The sequence below is a fragment of the Thermobia domestica genome, chromosome 8, assembly GCF_964235325.1.
Source record: "Thermobia domestica chromosome 8, izTheDome1.hap1.1, whole genome shotgun sequence".
Classification (NCBI taxonomy): Eukaryota; Metazoa; Arthropoda; class Insecta; order Zygentoma; family Lepismatidae; genus Thermobia; species Thermobia domestica.
The window spans coordinates 152,507,339-152,527,550 of record NC_137461.1 but is presented as its reverse complement, the minus strand read 5'-3'; the positions used below and the strand labels follow the sequence as shown (position 1 = coordinate 152,527,550).

The following is a 20,212-nucleotide window of genomic DNA, read 5'->3' as shown; positions in this document are numbered from 1 at the left end:
GAAAGAAAAGTACCGTTAAAGGCAGTGCTTAAAGTGACATAAGATGAGGTGACGGTATGGAACAAATATGACCATATATCTATCTTATCTATCTATCTATCTATCTATCTATCTATCTATATCTATATCTATCTATATATATATATATATATATATATATATATATATATATATATATATATATATATATATATATATATATATATATATATATACGAGGGCTGTCTAAAAAGTATCCGACCTTTGGCCAGAAAAATAGTTGCGAATACCTGACAGATTTGGGACCCTAATCCCCTTCAAAGTAGGCCCCTTGTGCTTCCACACACTTAGCCCACCGATCCTTCCACTGCTGGAAACACCGCTGGAAATCTTCTTTTGGAATGTTGTTCAGCTCCGTCGTCGTGTTCCGCATTATGTCTTCTCTACTCTCAAAACGGGATCCCTTCAGAGGCGTCTTCCATTTTGGAAACAACCAGAAGTCACAAGGAGCCAGGTCTGGAGTGTAGGGAGGTTGGCGAACGGTTGTAATTCCATGTTTGGCTAAGAACGTGTGGATCAATTGGGATGAATGTGCTGGGGCGTTGTCATGATGGACGTGCCAGTTCTTCGCTGTCCACATGTCTGGTCTTTTGCGCCGGACTGCGTCACGGAGTCGCCTGAGAACATCTTGATAGTACTCCTTTGTCACTGTTTGTCCTTCCGGTGCGTACTCGTGATGCACAATTCCACGGGCATCGAAGAAAACAGTCAGCAACACCTTGATTTTGCTTCGCACCTGCCTCGCTTTCTTCGGCCTTGGAGAATCGGAATGCTTCCATTGAGACGATTGTTGTTTTGTTTCTGGGTCGTACCCGTACACCCATGACTCATCTCCAGTTATCACGAAATTCAGATACCCAGGATCAGTGTTGGTGGTGTCCAGAAGATCCTGTGCAACGTCAAAACGGGTGTCTTTTTGTTCCTGAGACAACAACTTGGGTACAAATTTAGCAGCCACTCGTTTCATGTTCAAATCGTCACGCAAAATTGCATGTGCAGAATCTTTACTCACTCCCACATCTTCTGCAATCCCCTGCACTGTCAAACGGCGATCTGCCATCACCAAATTTCGCACCCGCTCAACAACAGCTGCATTCCGAGCAGTTTGGGGCCTGCCGCTACGCTGCTCACTCTCGACTGATGTGCGGCCATCTTTGAATCGGTTGAACCATTGTTTAATTTGTGTTACACCCATCGCATCTTCTCCAAACACCTGCTGAATCTTACGAATTGTTTGGCTTTGAGAATCACCCAGCCTTTGACAGAATTTGATGCAGTATCTTTGCTCAATTCGTTCAGTCATCTTGCGAGAAACACTAAATCCGACGAACACTACCAACAGCACCTCACTTCGCGACCACCAGCTCACGACTGGCACACGCGAACGCAGTGAAACAATTCAAGCATGCGCATTAAGGTTCCTCCTTCCACCGTGCACGGTGGCGCCGCCTGAGAATCACTACTTTGCGTGGAAAAAATTAAGGTCGGATACTTTTTAGACAGGCCTCGTATATATATATATATATAGAGAGAGAGAGAACTATCATCAGTGGCGTATATACATTAATAATAATAATAATAACTCTTCCTCTTTGGAATAATGGGTTCTTGCTAGGTAGTCTAGTTTCCTTCCAGTTACACCTATGCTTTGGATAAGTTGTAACACTACTCACCAGAGTAAATGGGAGTTGTGCTAGCAATGAAGAACGTTGAAAGAGGCGGTTAGCCAATGAAGGAGGCTCAGTTTGTAAGAGCCTTCGCAACGTAACGCAAATAATAAAACAAGTAATTATAAAGCTCTGCCAATTCCCGCAAAATACTGTCAAACACAAAATTTGAGTTGCGTTGACGCATACTATTACGAAACGAGGCTCCAGGGACCCGAAAATGCGCTATCATTACTCGTATAACTTTCTTTTACTCTTCGCTCACGCCCAAGAAACCGATTTCTCTGGAGGCAATTGGTCCTACCTGCAGACAGTTCGTATTCTGCGGATGTAGATGGAGCGAAGGGGAATGCGCTCATAGCTACACGATTCTTGCTGCAGAGAGGAAAATTTGTGAAACATACTTCGACTTCACCCCCGCCATCCCTCTTATGGAGGAAACTTTCCCTTTGGTTTGGGGAAAGAAGTGAATTTCTTCCGCTGCGTCGCCAATGTGCCATTCAGTCGTGTGGTCTTTGGCGAGTGAAGATCGTAGACTACCTAGAATGGTTAACCAGTCGGTGCACAGCGAAGCCCGTAAAATAATTAAATGTAGCAATTCTGTCCGTATCCAACAAATGAAGGGTCTCGGCTTTATCAAATTGTCTTTCCTCTTTCGAGGGAGGTATGGGAAAGCAGATACTATTGACAGCAGCACCAGAAGGTTCACACTCGAAATAAAAAGGCTCTAGTCCCGGGAAGGAACTGAATTTCCCTTCTCTATACTAAATGAACTTAAAAACTTTTGAATATCCAAATATAAAAGTGTAAAAGGTAAACGGCTTGCAAGGCTTAGGCTTTCTATTATTGAACTAGCCTTTAGACTTCTGCCTCCAAACTGATTGTTTGAGCAATAGTGATTACGAAGTGGGGAAAAGAAGCAGAGGCGGTATGCTTCGTAAAAATTTTGCTTGACCATATCGGCGACCTAAATGTGGAAGAACACGGATGGTACGTTTATTAAACATCGTATTTACAACAACATAGCGATCCAACGCGGTCTTAAGTAGATTAAAACAAGAAAACACATATATGTTCATATGTTTTTCGTCTCGTTTGCAAGGCTTTGTAGGCAATCTCGTCTCGTCTCTAGTATCTAATATTTAATGATTCTTTCAAATTTCATTTCCATTTTCAAAAACTTCTTCTGGTCTCGTCTCGTGTTTAACACTAATTTTCTTATATAGTTATAAACACAGAACTCCAGACAAAATAAAAAGAATAATTTTGAATTAAAAAAAAGAGTCCTGTCAATACCAGAGACGGATCCAGGTTAAACATTTTAGGCGGGCAGTACGGTAGTTAGAATTGTTTGAGGGGGGATGGAATCGCTCTCACAAATGTTGAAAAAAATCAAAAGCAAAAATTCTGCAATGGAATAGGGTGATAGGGAACTATTATTAACTTTTCAAAGCAGCAGCAACGAAATCTTTGATACTACAAACATATTTGTTGACTCAATGCTAACATCGTACTTATTACTGTGTAAAATCTTTCTTTTTTTCTACATGCAAATTACAATTTAAATATGTTATTTTTACCGGTATGCCATACCGGCCGATTTTCTAACTTTCGGAAGCATAACCGGCTCATACCGCCTCACTTTAAGCACTGGTTAAAGGTTCCTTTGACTCAAAATTGCCAATCACAACTCACTAATTTGATGCATATCTGGATCTCTTTCTCCATTAACACTACATTATAAAATAATGCCCTAATTGGAAGAACCACGATGAAAGTTCTTAGCAACTGCGTCTATTCACCCATTCTCAAGAGAGAAATATCTTTTAAATGAGTCGTGCCTATAGACACTCTTGCATATTTACGACCCGCGGCGTAACATATTTAAAGTCACGCTCCCCATTAAAGGGACTAATTTAAGATAAAATGTACACAGCAGTAAATAGTAACACATTATTTATTTTTCGATTTATTTATCATTGGTTTCATACTGAAGAAAGTTATACAGTAACGACCTTTGTGTTAGCAAAATGTCACATGTGAATTCTATGTGTCTATGCATAAACTCAGCACTCCATAATTATTTAAAAGAAATCGAACACAATCTCCCAGTTCTTCGTATTATAATAGTTTGTTTTCAGGGTATTTGATGCATGTGTTTGGACTTACCATACGTTCAATACACGCTGCAAGTTCTTGAATGTTATCGTTTACTTGAATCTATTTTCAGATTTGAACATGTAGTTGACATTAGCTAAAAACTGATTTCACTCTGTTGTTCCAACTGAAACCAAGGCTTTTCTCTCTAAAATGTCAAAGCGCAAAGACCACGTACACAATTCACCAGCTACCATTCATACCAAGGAAGTCGTGCGTCCTTTAAAATGACTGGGAAACTTTGCATGACTATATTTAACAAGGGTCCATTGAGAAGACATAACAAAAATTTAGTCACCGCATCTAGAGCTAATATTTGTCTGTTTCTATGGTTGCAGATGGTGTTCCACTACTAGTGCTCTCAAACGGGTCGGGTCAGGTCAACTCGGGTCAGGTTATCGGGTCGGGTCAGTCGGGTCAGCTCGGGTCGGGTTGTCGGGTCAGGCTAATCGGGTCGGGTTGTCGGGTCGGGTCAGTCGGGTCAGCTCGGGTCGGGTTGTCGGGTCGGGTCAATCGGGTCAGCTCGGGTCGGGTTATTCGGGTCGGGTTGTCGGGTCGGGTTATTCGGGTCGGGTTGTCGGGTCGGGTCAATCGGGTCAGCTCAGGTCGGGTTATCGGGTCGGGTCACTCGGGTCGGGTTGTCGGGTCGGGACAGTCGGGTTATCGGGTCGGTTCAGTTCACTTTGGTCAACTGAGTTTAGGTTGAGTTTAAACTCGGCTGGAGTCGAAAGCTGCTGTTTTTCACTAGCTGCCTAATTAAAAATAGCAATTTTCAATTGATTTTATAGAAACCATAAATCTATTTTGAACACTTGCAGCTAGTGTTTTTATGATAAATGCTTATTTTTCTACTTGTGTGTACTTTAATTTTTAAATGTGGAAGATTGATTTTACCAATCGACTGTAATATTAATATCTATGCCAATATGGAGTCTGGATTTAGAACAAAACTAGAAGTTGTTTAAGCAACACCAAAAGAGAGATTGGATATGGACAACCAAGCCCAAGCAGTGGCTCAGTGGTAGAGAATTCATCTCTGGTGCATGGTGTCCAGTAGCGTAACTAGAGTTTTTTTCAGGGGGGGGCAATGAAGGGCCCAAGAGGATTTTGAGGGGGACATCTCCAATATATATATATATATATATATATATATATATATATATATGTGTGTGTGTGTGTGTGTGTGTCTGTGTGTGTGTATTCAAGATGAATGTTTCCATCTTTATTGTTCATGATTTTACTCTTTGGAAAACAGTGAAAATATAAGAATTTAGTACCTCAAACAACTAGGATTCATTAATGCAATTGATTTCTAATATAAGTAAATAGTTATTTAATCATGGCGTTTAAAATATGTGTAGCTGGTTGACTTAAGTGGAAGCAAACACACTTTTACAGGTAAAGAAAATAACTTATAGGTTCATGCCTCTACTTGAAGAGGATCTTTCTATTCGTGTGGGCAGCAGCAAACATATCCACAACTTGTTAAAGATCTAACGATTTAGCAATTTTCTTCTCAATATAAAGTAACACTAAGTTTTTCAACCTATCATGAGTCATTGACTTGCGTATACAAGTCTTTAATCTTTTCAAAGAAGAGAATGACCTTTCACATGTAGCACTAGAAACTGATATAATCACAGAGATGATACCTAGCTTGTAGGTTTCTAGGAATGCGTTTTTGTAGACAGAAAGAAGATCAACGAAATTCGTTAAGGAATCAGCTTTCGTTTTCTTCTCGTCTTCATACAACTTAATTGTTAGAGCAACCCACATTATGCTTTATTTCTTGTTTAATTATGCTTTTTTTTAAAATTATGCTTTATTGTTAATTTCAATGATTATTTTACATTAATCGTGTATAATGTATATTTATTATACATCAAATATTCTAAATATCTTGATCTATTTATTGATATTTTTTTGCAACTAGTTTCTCTCATATATAATGAACTTTCTACTTAATTCATTGTAAAGAGATATGCTTTGCTCGAATAATTTTTTTCTATCATTTGTGTGCGCCTTACAGGTACATATATACAGAAAGGGAAAGGAAAAGATGCCACCAAAAAGTACAGAAAGTGCTTAAGTTCAAAAAGTAAACATAACAATACAGTGATGACGCCAGAGGGGGGCAAGGGGGCGAGCGCCCCCTAGTAGCTACTTCTGCCCCTCTGACTGCCACCTATACTGCCCCCCCCCAGACTCGTATAATCTTTAAACATTCTTCATGTAGTATTATATATCAGTATCATAACCAATCTCATTGACCAATTGTAGTCTACTTTCCATGAATTTACTATGTGGCAGATTAATCCTCAAGCTTTCTTCTTTGAGCGTCTGGGTATGCACGCATATTTCTGTTTTCTAATTTAGCCCCTTTTGAGGTAAATTTTAGTTATACTTCTTTCTTATGATTTTTAATAATTGTGCCTAGCGAACAATAGTAGATTTGGTCGACTTGTTTTCTTCTCATTGGATCAACTTCGATTGGAAACAAAAGAAAGGTAAAACCAGTTACGTAACTTGTTTGTATTTGTCCAGGTTTGAAGTTTTCAGTTTCATATTTTGTTTTATTTAAAACTTCTTTTTTCTGAAACATTATTCTCGGCTTCCAACATTCAGAGGATGTGTTTATAACAGCTTAGTTTGCAACTACCAGGGCTTAATTTTTTGAAGGAGATAAAAAGAGTTGTATTTTCCCTTCCTGCAAATGATAATAATAAAATTAGGGAATGAAATTGATTCCCAATAAAATGTATTGTCAGAGTGTTGATCTTTAGTTAGTAATTGGTTTATACTAGTGCTCCTTTACTTATTTTGTTTCAAAGTACTGACGTGACGTTTACCATATTGACTAGGAACTGCTGAAAAATTCGTAGCCCAACCCAGAAGAAGTGCACGTGGATTGGTGAAGTTTTACTTCTTCTTCTCTTCCCCCAAGAGTCAATATACTACCTTGTACAGTGCTCCAGCTTTTGCAGAAAAGTTAAAAAAAAATCTAGATTTCCTCGCACCACTGTTCGTAGCACTACCTCTATCAGATCTAAAATGGCGTCTTTCAAGTGTTATTTACGTTTGGGAAATAAGTACACGTAATAGTTAGACGGAGCTAAATCTGCGGAATAAGAATGATGATCTAGACATTGAAATCCTAGATTATGCAATGTCAGCTATGTTCGCAGGGGCTTGATGGACAGGTGTATTCTCCTGAAGGAACAGAATTCCTTTCTTTTCATTTTCCGCAGCGTTGAACTTTGAATTTTTCTTTCAGTTTTGTAAGTAATGTAGAGATTCTGGATTAAATATCTGACCATTGAGGAGGTAGTCTACCACTCCATACTTATACCAGAAGAATGTTCTAAACAGTTTCTCAACCTACTTCTGTGTCTTGAACTTCTTGGGGCGATGGAGAAATGAGTGCTACTACTCCATTGACTGTTGTTCCGATTCAGAATCATTGTGCTACAACCATATTTCATCTATGGTTACTATTCGTCAGCGAAATTGATCAGCATTACGGTCAAATTGGAAGAAGACTTCTCTTAATGCCGTTACCCTTTTATTCTCCTGACATATATTTTGGGAACCCATTATGCCGAGAACTTGCGCATACCCAAGCCATTCTGAATTATGCTACCGACGAGTTCAAAAAAAAAAAAAAAAAAAAGCCCAGAATCCCTGACACAAGTTTTGCTGAGAAGGTAAAAACTGAGAAAGCGGGGTGCAGACCTCAGACTATAATAAATATAAATAGCTTAAATTATTTTTGTCACACAAAAACTGGGGTGGCCTAGGCCCTCCGGCCCCGGGCTATATCCACCACTGGCTGAAATGCTGCAGTTTTCAAGAATAATGTCGCAAATTGCATCCATGATTCCAGGAAGAGTCATTGCTTTTAATCATCCTGGATGTAAAGCATAATTTGTTGAGAAATTGCTACGTTTATACTAAGCCACTTACTTCTTCACCACTATATATAACGGAAGAGAGTCCCGTGGTGTTTCACTGATTTCCTAATTAATTTACTTCGGTGACTTTCCTTGGTGGAACAAAAATGTTATAATAGTAAGGATCTGGATGTTCGTGAAATTATCTGTTTTAGCACACATAATCACTTCAGAGGCCTGAGAAACAATAAGAATTTCATTATTAATATGAAAATTTATATTTGTACGTACAGAGATATGTTTTTCTAAACTACGGTTTCATTTTTCTAGCTAGTACCTACACTCCTTCTGGATTGGACTACGACATTTTCAGCAGCCCCTCGTAAATTCTCTCTCTCTCTCTCTCTCTCTCTATATATATATATATATATATATATATATATATATATAGAGAGAGAGAGAGAGAGATACGTAGCATATAGACGAATGTGTTACTTGTAGCATACGCGAAAGTAATTCAATTTATGTTTAGGCTTCAAAAGTTTCATTGAAAAATATTTCATGTGCAGACGTTACTTATTTGTTAGTTACAAATTTTATTTGAAATAAGTTTAATTTATAATCATATAGATCTAACATAAAAACAGCAACGAAATACAAAATGTAATGTAAAATAAGTCAAACGTAATAAATATGTCATTTTTGGTATGGCAAATAGCCGCCCACCGAAAATGTATCTGCCCCTCCTTTGCCCCCCTAAGAACTTAAAGCTGGCGTCGTCACTGTACAATATAGTATGGAGTTCTTGCATACTATTCATTGTTGGCGGAAAAATTTCTTCTTTTACTTTCTTTTCTCCACATCAAAAGATTACACCGAAAAGTTTAGAGAAATGAAAATAAGCTTTTCATTGTTGCATTGTTATGTTCTCAATGATTTTGCATTGTAAATATTGGCTTTAAAAATATTAACACAGTATGTTAAACTTTCAGTTAAAGAGAAATTTCCAAGAATTGTGCTATATATTTTAAATTATGCTTTATGCTTTATTTTTTAAAATTATGCTTTTAAAACTAGTTTCCCAATGTGAGTGCATTTTGGCGTTCACCCAGTGTCGTGACCATAGTGCTCTCAAACGGGTCGGGTCGGGTCAACTCGGGTCGGGTCAGTCGGGTCAGTTCGGGTCGGGTTGTCGGGTCAGGCTACTCGGGCCGGGTTGTCGGGTCGGGTCAGCTCGGGTCGGGTTGTCGGGTCGGGTTATTCGGGTCGGGTTGTCGGGTCGGGTCAATCGGGTCAGCTCGGGTCGGGTTGTTGGGTCGTGTCAGTCGGGTCAGCTCGGGTCGGGTTGTCGGGTCGGGTTATTCGGGTCGGGTTGTCGGGCCGGGTCAACCGGGTCAGCTCGGGTCAGGTTATCGGGTCAGGTCAATCAGATCGGATCACGGTTCGGGTCAGTCGGGTCGGGTCGGGTCATCGGGTCGGGTCAGTCAATTCGAGTCACGGGTCGGGTCGGTCTTCAACCCGACCCGCCCCCACCCGTTGAGAGCACTATCCACTACTAACTCGCGACTAAATGATTCAAACTGTTAACGCATGATAATTGAATTCAATTGTAGTAAGTGGCCATTCGATTCTAAATAAATTGCTTCAAGTGAGGTCGAAACGAAGATGTGTCAGAATAACATCAGCCATTATGCTTGGACATAGGTTTATCGATAGAAACAGTAAAGAGACTTATCCAGCAGGTTCACAGGTATGGAATAACGTAAATAGGATAATGATCTGAGGACAATGGTCACAAGAAGAACCTAAGACATAGAAATATAGCGAAATAATTTTATCCCTGATTAACAAGCAAGGTTTCCCAAGTGTTACACTCCGATTTGGTTGAGTAAACTTGCCTCTAAGCATAATGTGTATTACCGAAGCTTTTGTCCACTTATTATCACTAATATGCGGGTTAGAAACTGAGGTAAGGAACTTAGGCACATAGTAAGTATAAACAATTAATATGCCTGTAACTTTTCTCCAAAATGTGCGTATCTTAAAACTAACTTCACAATTGGTTTCCTGATTAAATTCTAGCCCAAAATTATGTATCAGATTACCCTATTCGTATTTAAAAAACTTGAGCTTAATTCAAAATGGCGGATTTCAAGATGGCTGCCGTCAAGGTCATACCCACCATATGACTTCCCTCTAGACCTTATATGTATCTACATGGTTGTTCTTTCCTTAATACTCCGTTTACAAAGAGTAGTAAGGGACTTCTGAAGTAATCTCTAATAACATCACAATTCTTAAACATAATTTTAGAAAACTAGAAAATATGCACCATGGAAAAAATTTCTGTCGTCACAAATAATGCGGATATATGCCCTCTGTCAGAAAACAAAATGTTATTGAAATCGGAGCCGGACACCTGGGTGATGTCTCTTGTTAGGATCGAAAGTGTTAATACAGGATTTGGAGCTGAGAAAGGTATGTATACTCAAGTCTCCAGCAATGAAGTTTTGGTAGAAAATAGAATTCCTGTGGTTCTCCAGCCCCTATTTGTCGGCTCTTAGCCCCTGTAACTTCTTATTTCCCGTGTCTGTCATTTTGGAAGAAAGTAACCGACGAGCTGAAAGGTATAGCAGCAGTAGCCTTCTAGCAATGTTATGGACAAAAGAAACAACGCTCTCATAGCTGTGCATCTGCTCAAAGGTACTATTTTGAAGAAAATAATAATCTGTGAAAATAATAAAATTCACAGTTATAAGAAAATGAGTTTCGTTGCTTTTCTAACACACTTCATATGTCTGATGTATGTCCAAAGCTCAAATAGAAATTTTCTCAAGACGTTTTCCCAGCACCGACGTCTAATCTATCCCTCCGTTGAGTGTAGAACACCGTTAATATATACATATACATATACATACATACACACACACACACACACATATGTATATATATTTGCGGTATTGCAATTTTGAGATGTTCTCAATACAGTTTCAGCCGTCTAGAAGACTCTATCAATTTATTGAGATCATATTTAATCTAATCTTTCCACATTGTACAGATCCATCTGTGTAAATATATGTTTAATTAATAATTATTTACCTTCATCAAAGCCACTACTGACTGTATCACAATTCGGGAACAGTACTTAGAATGCCGCAAACCAAAATTGACAAGATCGCAAATAGCCACAAAACCAGTTACTTGTGTCTTTTGCTGTTGAATAAAGTATTCCATTATGGTGCATATTGCTCGTACTAATAACTCAGAATCTACAATGCTTGGATCCAGCATACCTAATAAAATATACAAAATAATTAAATCTACTTCATATTGTTGGGTCAATATCTAAATACTCTATCCAGGTAAATTAGTTGTTAAATTATTAATTAATTTGTTTATTTATGGTTGCACTTGTTAATCTGAAAATAACATTGAAGAGTGCGTGTTCCTTAATATAGAAACCAGAACAAGAAGTGGAAAGTGCTTTCACAAGAAATATATCATGACATCAAATACTTTCAGCTGTTTTATAGTATTTGCTAAAAATGACACATCAATACGATAAGTATTCTGAAATGGGTTGTAGGTTTCTTTTCGTAGATTTAGAACATTCCATACGCAGCAGTGCAGTACTAATCTGTAGATTTTGAGATGAGAGGAAAGAAACTTACGTTGCAATGAGTTCAAGAGATTTTAATTCTACCTTCTGAAGGTTATATGGAACATGGAAATGCTGCCAATCTTAGTTGGAAACCTTTCAAAATACACATGAAAAAGATATAAGTCACCCCTTGTAGAACACAGCTAATACAGGTTATAATACTTCTAGACTGGATAACTGCGTAGAACCTTTCAAAGTGAGTCCACGAATACTGTTGTATGTCACACCAGTATGGATCCACTCGCTCATCAGTTGATACCGTAGTTTCAGAATCGTATGGGAAGATTTCTTGCTGAGTTTAACCGTTGCTCTATATAGTTCCACTTAAACCTGAATACATTTTAAACTAAATTAGATATGTCATAGGGTCTGAGTGTTCCTCAAATCATGAACACATATATGAATTCTATGCACATGACAGTTGTAATGTTGAAAGATCAAAGTGTTCACTTCATATACATCATGATGTTGGAGAAATGATAATGATTGTTCATTAAGAATACAAGAACAAATATACAGTCCATGTTCACATAACTATGTAAGTAGGCACAAGTCATGTTCCAAAAGAAATATTCTGTCCTTTCTTGAAGTGTATCCTGTACACACTGAAGGTAAAATGTTTCATTAAGTTTTCGCTGATCTCGACGGCTTGTATATTTTGAATGTAAACAATAACTGAAGTCCTCCTTAAACCACTATACGCGTTTTTAGCCCGGTATATCAGATAAACTTTGTTGTGATTCTGGACAAGTATCAGAATAGTTTGAAAAACACGAAGACCTTTCTTGCGGCCGATATTTTCTCTGATCATAATCTTCTGGTGGACGAGGTAGATATTCAACTGTAAAAAGAAAATGAAATGAAATCTTTAAGTTTTACGACCCACGGTTATGCCGGTTAGACTAAAGGAGACGGTGATGATGAGAAATGAAGGAAATGGTGGAATCAAGAAAGTGGGAAGAAACGGGAGAACCCCGAGAAAACCCACGAGCACGGTGTTTGTCCACCACAAAGTCCACACGGCGCGAGCTGGGATCGAACCAGGGACCCCAAGCACCGGAGATGAACGCTCTACCACTGAGCCATCGCGCCCCCCTTAAGTGAAAAATGTAGGCAGAGGAAAAGTAGGCAATAAGATGTTGAACACTGAAAAGCTGGGAAACGAAGAAGTAAGAAATCTTTTTGTTGAAACTTTGAAGAAAAATACTGAAATGAGGAAAGAATAGGTGCAGGTAGTAACAATACCGGGACCACAAAACTCTACGAAGATATGGGTTACAGATAAAAGTTGCAGAAAATGAGGGAGAGGGAAATGTTGAAAAGGATGATAGTGAAAAGAGCAGAAAGATGTACAAGAAGTTAAACAACGAGTTACGTATGGAAACAGACAGGAGGAGTGAAGAGTTTTACAAAACCAAAGCGAGGCATAGAAGAATTAGAAAGAGCTAGGAATTATGAGGAAATGTACAAGGGGGTGGAATCTATGAAACTTTGGAGGAAACAAGGGGGTAGTACTAAGGGAGTGGTAAATAAGATTAAGAAGATAATAAGCAAAATAAAAGAAGTCTTAAGAAGATGGAAAGAGTATTTTGAGAACTTATAAGAGTAAGGATAGACTGTGGGTCTAGATATTGAAGTAAGAAATGAAATACGAAAGGATGTTAGAGGATTTAGTATTATTCGGGATAACTTTGAAAAAGCTATACCTGAGATTAGAAATGGAAAGGCAATCGGGATAAATAATATCGCAATCGAATTGATTAGTAAGATGGGATACAAGAAAAAAATGTTCCAACTCTGCAATGGAATATATAAAACAGGAGAGTGGCCAAAATACTTGTGAAATATTGCGTGCAGTAAAATTTTTGGTCCCAATACTGAACAAAGGTTGAATGAAAGAACAAATGAAAAAAATGAGAAGGAAGAGTTCTGGTTCAAGAGAGGTAAAGACGCAAGAAAATGCAATCAAATTTTTAAGGGTGAAGGGCGAAAGGTTTGTAGAAAAGAGAAAAAGGTGTATGTTGGGTTTATAGATCTGAATTGGAAATTGTTCTTGGAAGTTCTATAGAAGGTTGGCTGGAATAGAAAGATCGAAGACTCATAAAAAACTTACATATGAACGAACAAGTGCTAGAATAGGGGAGGAAATGACATAGGAGATTGGAATAGAAGTTCGACAGGGATGTTGTTTCTTTCCTAAATTATACAATATCTTTCAAGAAGAGATAGTGAAAAAGAGCCTACATAACAAAGACTGCATTTTGGCAGGAAATAGAATTATAACGTGCATACGGTTTACGGTTTATGCGGAACCTGAGAAGAAAGTTATAACAGGTTATAAAACTTGAGGAAGGGGTGTGAAGAATATGGAATGAAAATAAATCAAAGACAAAAGCCATGGTGCTTGGAACGAAGTGATCGGTGTCAAATATAGAGGTACGAGGGGGGAAATAGAACAGAGACTATTTTCAATACATAGTGGTATTATTAGCGATGATATGAAGTGCGAACGTGGAATGAAAGCAGATATAGGAATAGTCAAGGAAGCCTAGAGGGGAAGAAATTTCTCTATTGAGACGTTGGACAAAGAGTTGAGAAAAAGTTTCATAAAATGCACTGTGAGGAGTATTATATTGTATGGAGCAGAAACATCAACATAACACAAAAATGATAAAAATGACTGCAAATTTTTGAAATGAGGGTGTGGAGAAGAATGAAATGAATGAACTGGGTCAAGAGGAAAAAGAATGAAAAGATGTTGGAAATGGTGAGAAGGGAAAGAATACCTTTAGATATTATTAACAAGAGTAGGAGAAACTGGTTGGCTAAGAAGGAACGGAGTCATGACGGACGTGCTAGAAGCAGGAAGCAGGAAAGAGAGCAAAGGAGGCTACAATTGATGGGCAATATCAACACTGAAAAATCGTACGTGAAGACGAAAAGGTTAGCTCAAGATCGTAGAAAATGGAAGCTTCTCAGTTGTGGCAAGTGAACTGCAAAAACTGGCATAATACCTACGATGTTGATGATGAGTTCAAGACCTATGTTCTTCAAACCATTGAAATTGTGAAGTTTTAAGGGTCAAAATGATAAGTAGCCTATTTTGAGACACATCATACAAATGTCCATTATATGATGATTCAATTGCAATGTCTATTAAAAATTAGTTGAAAGAAACATAGATTCTTAGCCTGCAGTAATTCTGTGTGGTTTGAATTTCCTATACGTGATGTAATACTTCTCGGTGTTATATCTGTGATGGAATTCTTTATCATCCACAGTATTGACACCGCTTCGCGTTCGCACACATATTACTTCATTTGTTACAGATACGACGGACAGTGCTTTGGAACATCAAGAAATTGGGCAATTTGACCGAACACATTGACCCCGTTTTACCATCTTTCCTTTCACTCAACTTCGTAAGTTGCTTCATACAACAGAGTGGCACATACATTCCAGTTAAACGCAATGAGTACTGCGTCAGAAGTAATGGTTTATTTAACCGTTTAATACCACTGAAATGCTATGTATAAGGGTTGAAAAGGGAAAAAAATATTACAGTTGTAAAACGTACTGACTATTTTCTGTCTGGTGTTCTTATGATAAATATAGTAAAAATAAACTATGGATTTCAGAGATAAGATAAGGCTCTAAGCGTTAACGTTATTTTCTAAGAAAGACTGTACGACTACGCAAAGACAGAAAAAGGTAGCGAGAGTACTATAACTAATATTTAGTCAAAAATTACTGTTTCCATTATGAATCGAATTTTTTGAAGATTTCGAAAGGAAGACAGAATAGAAACGAACACATTTGTAATAATTTTGTTCAATATTATTATAAAAAACAAATTTACAAGCAAATCTCTTAAATATGGACTAATTTCTTCCACTGCCAACACCATGAGAGAGAATAAACTATTAAAACTGTCATGGCACTTTTATAAATATAACATGGAACATCACAATATTTTTGTAAGAATGCATTGATTTAACATGCATGAAATAAATCTTAAAAATGTACTCTATCGGAATACATCAATCGCAAACTTTGCTACTTGATTCTTCGGTAAGATATATGAACACCTTGTCCGTGGTAAACTACAAACTTTCACCTATCTTTTGACAGGTGACTCTTATACAGTTTTATCCAGATACTTTTCAAATTGACGGCGTAGTTAGCTTTCAATGAATGAACATTTATCTTTTGGGCTAACTTAAAATGTAACATTATATGATTTGTTGGGATACCGAAACCGAGGGCTTTATTCAGTACTTTCTCAAAAGTTAAGTAACGTAATGCAACGCAAAACTTTTAAAACTCAATTAAAATTATTATTCCTAATATTGTAAACTAAAATGTAGATTTTGCTACCCGTCGAGCAAACCGTTACGAAATACTTACAGCCTCGGAAAACTATAACCAGCTGTAGATACTCCAAAGCCGTCCATGTCTTCATTCCGGTGGATCAACCCTTTTGAATGTGGCTTAGTCGGTACTTAGGGTGACCAGCCGTCCCGTAAAAACGGGATTGTCCCGTTTTTTCACTACCATTCCCGGTGTCCCGAAAACTTCTCCCGGGACGCCAAAATGTCCCGTATTTAAGTACATTGGGTACAAAAAACCTTCCGAATCGCTAAAATTTTCTAATTTATATTATTTTATAAGCTATGTGATTATATTAGAATATGTCTAATTACTGAGCAACGTCATTACGACGTTTGCAATATTGGATGTGGTGGCTGCACTGTTTTCCTTCCTTTGCCTCCCCACTCCACAGACGGCAGTCCAAGGGGCTGAAAGTCTTATGGAGAACAAATGTAACCTGTTTTTACTCTGTTTCGGGCGGTGGAATATTGAGGCGCTGTCATCAGTACAGTACAGTGTTTCCATGATTTGACTAACGTAAGATGTAACATACTTCCATTTACGAAAGGTGAAAAGAAGTATAGAACTATAAAAGTGAAAGTAAAAAGAAAACTAGTTGTAAATGAAATAATGTCTAAAAGTAAGACAATGCAAATAAAAGGAGTTAGAATCCGATGCTGAGAGTAATTATAAATCCTGTCGGTGACAGATTTGAGCGCTCATATATTTTTAGTAATGTTTTCAAATATTTCAGTTTTTTGTTAGCTGCTGATAGTTACTTATTATCTAATTAATTCCCCAACCTTTTTCAATAGGTTTTAAAAGGAAGGAAAAAGTGTAAATTTGCCCTTTTTTGTGAGAGATACAGAGAGAGAGAGAGAGCGGAGAGGCTAAAAAATATATTTAGGGGAGTAACCTATCCAGAAATAAAAGGTGTCCCGTTTTTTCTGGTTTACGATTTGGTCACCCTATCGGTACTACATAGTTCGGGGCGGTGACGCTGTACATTGTTTCATTATGGTATTTACAGTGCAAGATCCAACGGCAAATCCATGCCTGCAGCAGTCTCTAACTACGATGCAACGACTGAAGTATACATCGGATAGAGTTCAAAGCAGCCTTCATAGAATTCATTTATTTTAGTAACAGTAGACTTTACACAACACAACTACTTTGCAATGACACACATCTGACATTATCCTGCATTGTATTAACGATGGAACTTCCACGTTTCTACGCTGCTCCTCCGTTGTTTCCTGCCCTTCGCTTTTTACTTGTGGGGAAACCGCTTTATTTTCCAATGAAAAAAGTTAACACATTTTAGAACTGAGTTATGTGAACATAAATGAGGATTTGCTGTCAATTAGTGAATTGAATCAATTAAAAGGTAAATACCAGTAAAGTAGTACATTAAATTGAAAACAATTTGCATGTGTGTGTTTCGTCTTACCTGTTCTAAATATTAAAACTTGCCTTCCTTGGGAGTCTCGCTCTGGCAGAGCCATATACGCGTTCATCATATGCACATGTCGTAATTCTGCTATAAGACCAACTCGAAGAGTATTTGGAAATCTCTTCTTTACTTCGTAATATCGTTTCAGCTACGATTTCGTTAAACATGAAAAATGAATTAATTCATCACCTAACGATAACAAATAAACAAGAAAAATAGTACATAAGACAAGAAAACAATATATATATATATATATATATATATATATATATATATATATATATATATATATATATATATATATATATATATATATATATGTACCTCAGTGATAAAGCGTTCACACCCTTTTGGGATCTTGTGTTTTTGGGCTATTTTTTAGACTTTCAGTCAAGCTGCTACTGCATCGTCACTATTTACGCTAGGATCATGGTTCATACCTCATTCTCTTCAGAATAGAGCTGGCTTTCAAATGGCACCACTTGCATGCTCATACCATATACCAGAAGCGGGAAAAAATGTCAAAGTGAAAATTTCGGAGGGAAAATTTTTTGTCGAACTTTGGCACCCCCTGTGTGAACGAAGCCATCTAAAAAAATCTGAGAAATAGTACTTGGTATACTGAATGTGTGTGCCAAATTTCAAGTTTCTATCTTGAATAGTAAGGGCGGGAGAAATTTTATCAAAAATTTACACAATGCCCCAAATTACCACAAAACACTATGATCTCAGGGAAAAAAAATCCTGAGACATCCCTAATTACCCTAGGGTCATGTGTCGCCCATATTATCTTCTGAATAGAACTGCCTTTCAGGCGGTACCATTCACATGTCTCCATCATACATTTAGGGCGAGAAATTCCAGAAAAAAGGGATTTTTTGGTCTAAATTTCCCTTTTTCCAACTTTTAGCCCCTCTGGACCCCCCTGTTTTAACGCAGAAATCTGAAAAAAAAATCTGTTAAATACTACTCGGTGGACTGAATGTTTGTGCACAATTTCAATCTTCTAGGTGCAAAAATAAGCCCGCCAGAAAAAAAAATCAGAAATTTCCCATGTTACCCTATACAGAAGTATATTTTGAAAAAAATTCACTGAGACGTCCCTAATTATCCTAGAATAATAATTCGACCGTCATTCTCTTCAGAATGGAACTGCCTTTCAGACGGTATGACTCGCGTGTCTCCATCATGTATGTGAGGCGGGAAAATCGTGAAAAACGGAATTTTTTGGTCTAAAAACCCCTTTTTTCAATTTTTCCCCCTCTGGACCCCCCTGATTTAATGAAGAGATCTGAAAAAATCTGATAAATACTACTAGGTAGGCTGAATGTTTGTGCACAATTCCAATCTTCTAGGTGCAAAAGTAAGCCCGCCAAAAATATATATATATATACCGAACATGTCCCATTTTTCCCTATATAGAAGGATATTTTTCAAAAAATCCCTGAGACGTCCCTAATTACCCTAGGATAATGATTCGACCCTCATTCTCTTCAGAATGGAACTGCCTTTCAGACGGTATGACTCACGTGTCCCCATCATGTATGTGAGACGGGAAAATTCTGAAAAACGGGATTTTGGGGGTAAAAATATCCCTTTTTTAACTCTTTGCCCTTCTGTTCCTCCCCCCCACACTGTTTTAACACTGACGTCGGGACAAAAAATCTGGTAAATACTACTCGGTGGAGGGAATGTTTGTGCAAAATTTCAATCTTCTACGTGAAAAAATAAGCCCGCCAAAAATAATGAACATAGGCTTCATAAGGGAAAATTTCTATTTCAAAATTATGACGTCATTATCTCCTATGTCTGGACGCAGGACGGTCTGAAACCATACGTAATGTCTTGTACAATGTCTCTGGACTTGAAAAAAAAACCGGAAGAAAAAGCTCAAATAGAAGAGAAATAACGCAATGTACCATGAAAAATGCGTATGGTACAAAATGTACCATAAGATCCCCAAAGGATCTCATGGTATACACGACTCCAAAAGTGCATTACCACCTGCAATTCTGCTTTTCCTGCAACAGCAGGCAACCCAAAAAGCTCAGCGGTTGGGTTGGTTGCAAATTCGAAAGGCGTTGGACCAAACCTCAATTTTGTCACAAATATATCAGTGTGCCAAACTGCAAATAAGAGATTAAAACAAATTATTAAGAATGACAATTTTATTATTGTGACGGAGTTGGATGACATCAAAAGTTACAAAATGACTTACTTAAGCAGTTCAAACAGGATGAATGGTAAGAAACAGATATAAGAAGAAAGCATTTCTCTCTTTCCCCCCACCCCACCCAAAAAAGAAACTCATAAAAAGAAAAGTTATATAATATAAAGGTTTCATATAAAAGCCTCACAGCACAAAAAGAAATAGCTAAACGAAACGAAAAAGGGACAAATACAGAATAGAGGACACCAGTGGCGTAGCAGACTTGCGGCCCTCCCATGCAAGATAAACAGATGGGACCCTACTTGTAAACCCCATTGTTATAATAATAATAATAATAATAATAATAATAATAATAATAATAATAATAATAATAATAATATCATTATTAAAAAGTCGATTCCATTACAAAATCTGACTCTGCCTAAGAGCATGAATGCATATAGCGATCATGTGTGCACGTTTTGTCAATGAGCGGTCCCAAAGCCCAAAAGGGGTGGAAATCTCCAAGAGAGAGAAATAAAAAACTTTCTTATGGTAAGTGCTTTTGCACGTGATTTTTTTGTTTCTTTTTTCAGGGAACAGAAAAGTTCTGGCGCCTAAGAAATTATACCATATAATATTGCAAATTTGCAAGTAAACTTATATACATTGCAATTTGTGGTAATAAAGATAATATGATTAGAATACAATATTGTAAAAAGTAAGTTTAATTTCTTCATCCATCGCAAGTCTTAGGGGCCCCTTATACCTCGCCGCCCCCCGAATATCGATATTGAAAATTTACAATGATATATTCATGTCCAT

The 20,212-nt window shown here is 37.5% G+C and overlaps 1 protein-coding gene across 1 annotated transcript in view; it reads right to left on the bottom strand.

Annotated features, from left to right (window-relative positions):
- Window positions 1-20,212, bottom strand: part of LOC145693295 (alpha-tocopherol transfer protein-like) — a 171,898-nt gene that overhangs the window by 14,977 nt on the left and 136,709 nt on the right. The window contains exons 4-5 of the mRNA XM_081769151.1: window positions 17,236-17,386; window positions 10,853-11,046 (exon numbers count right to left, since the gene is read on the bottom strand). Of these exons, the coding sequence (XP_081625277.1) occupies window positions 10,853-11,046; window positions 17,236-17,386 (345 nt within the window). The remainder of the gene's footprint in view (window positions 1-10,852; window positions 11,047-17,235; window positions 17,387-20,212) is intronic.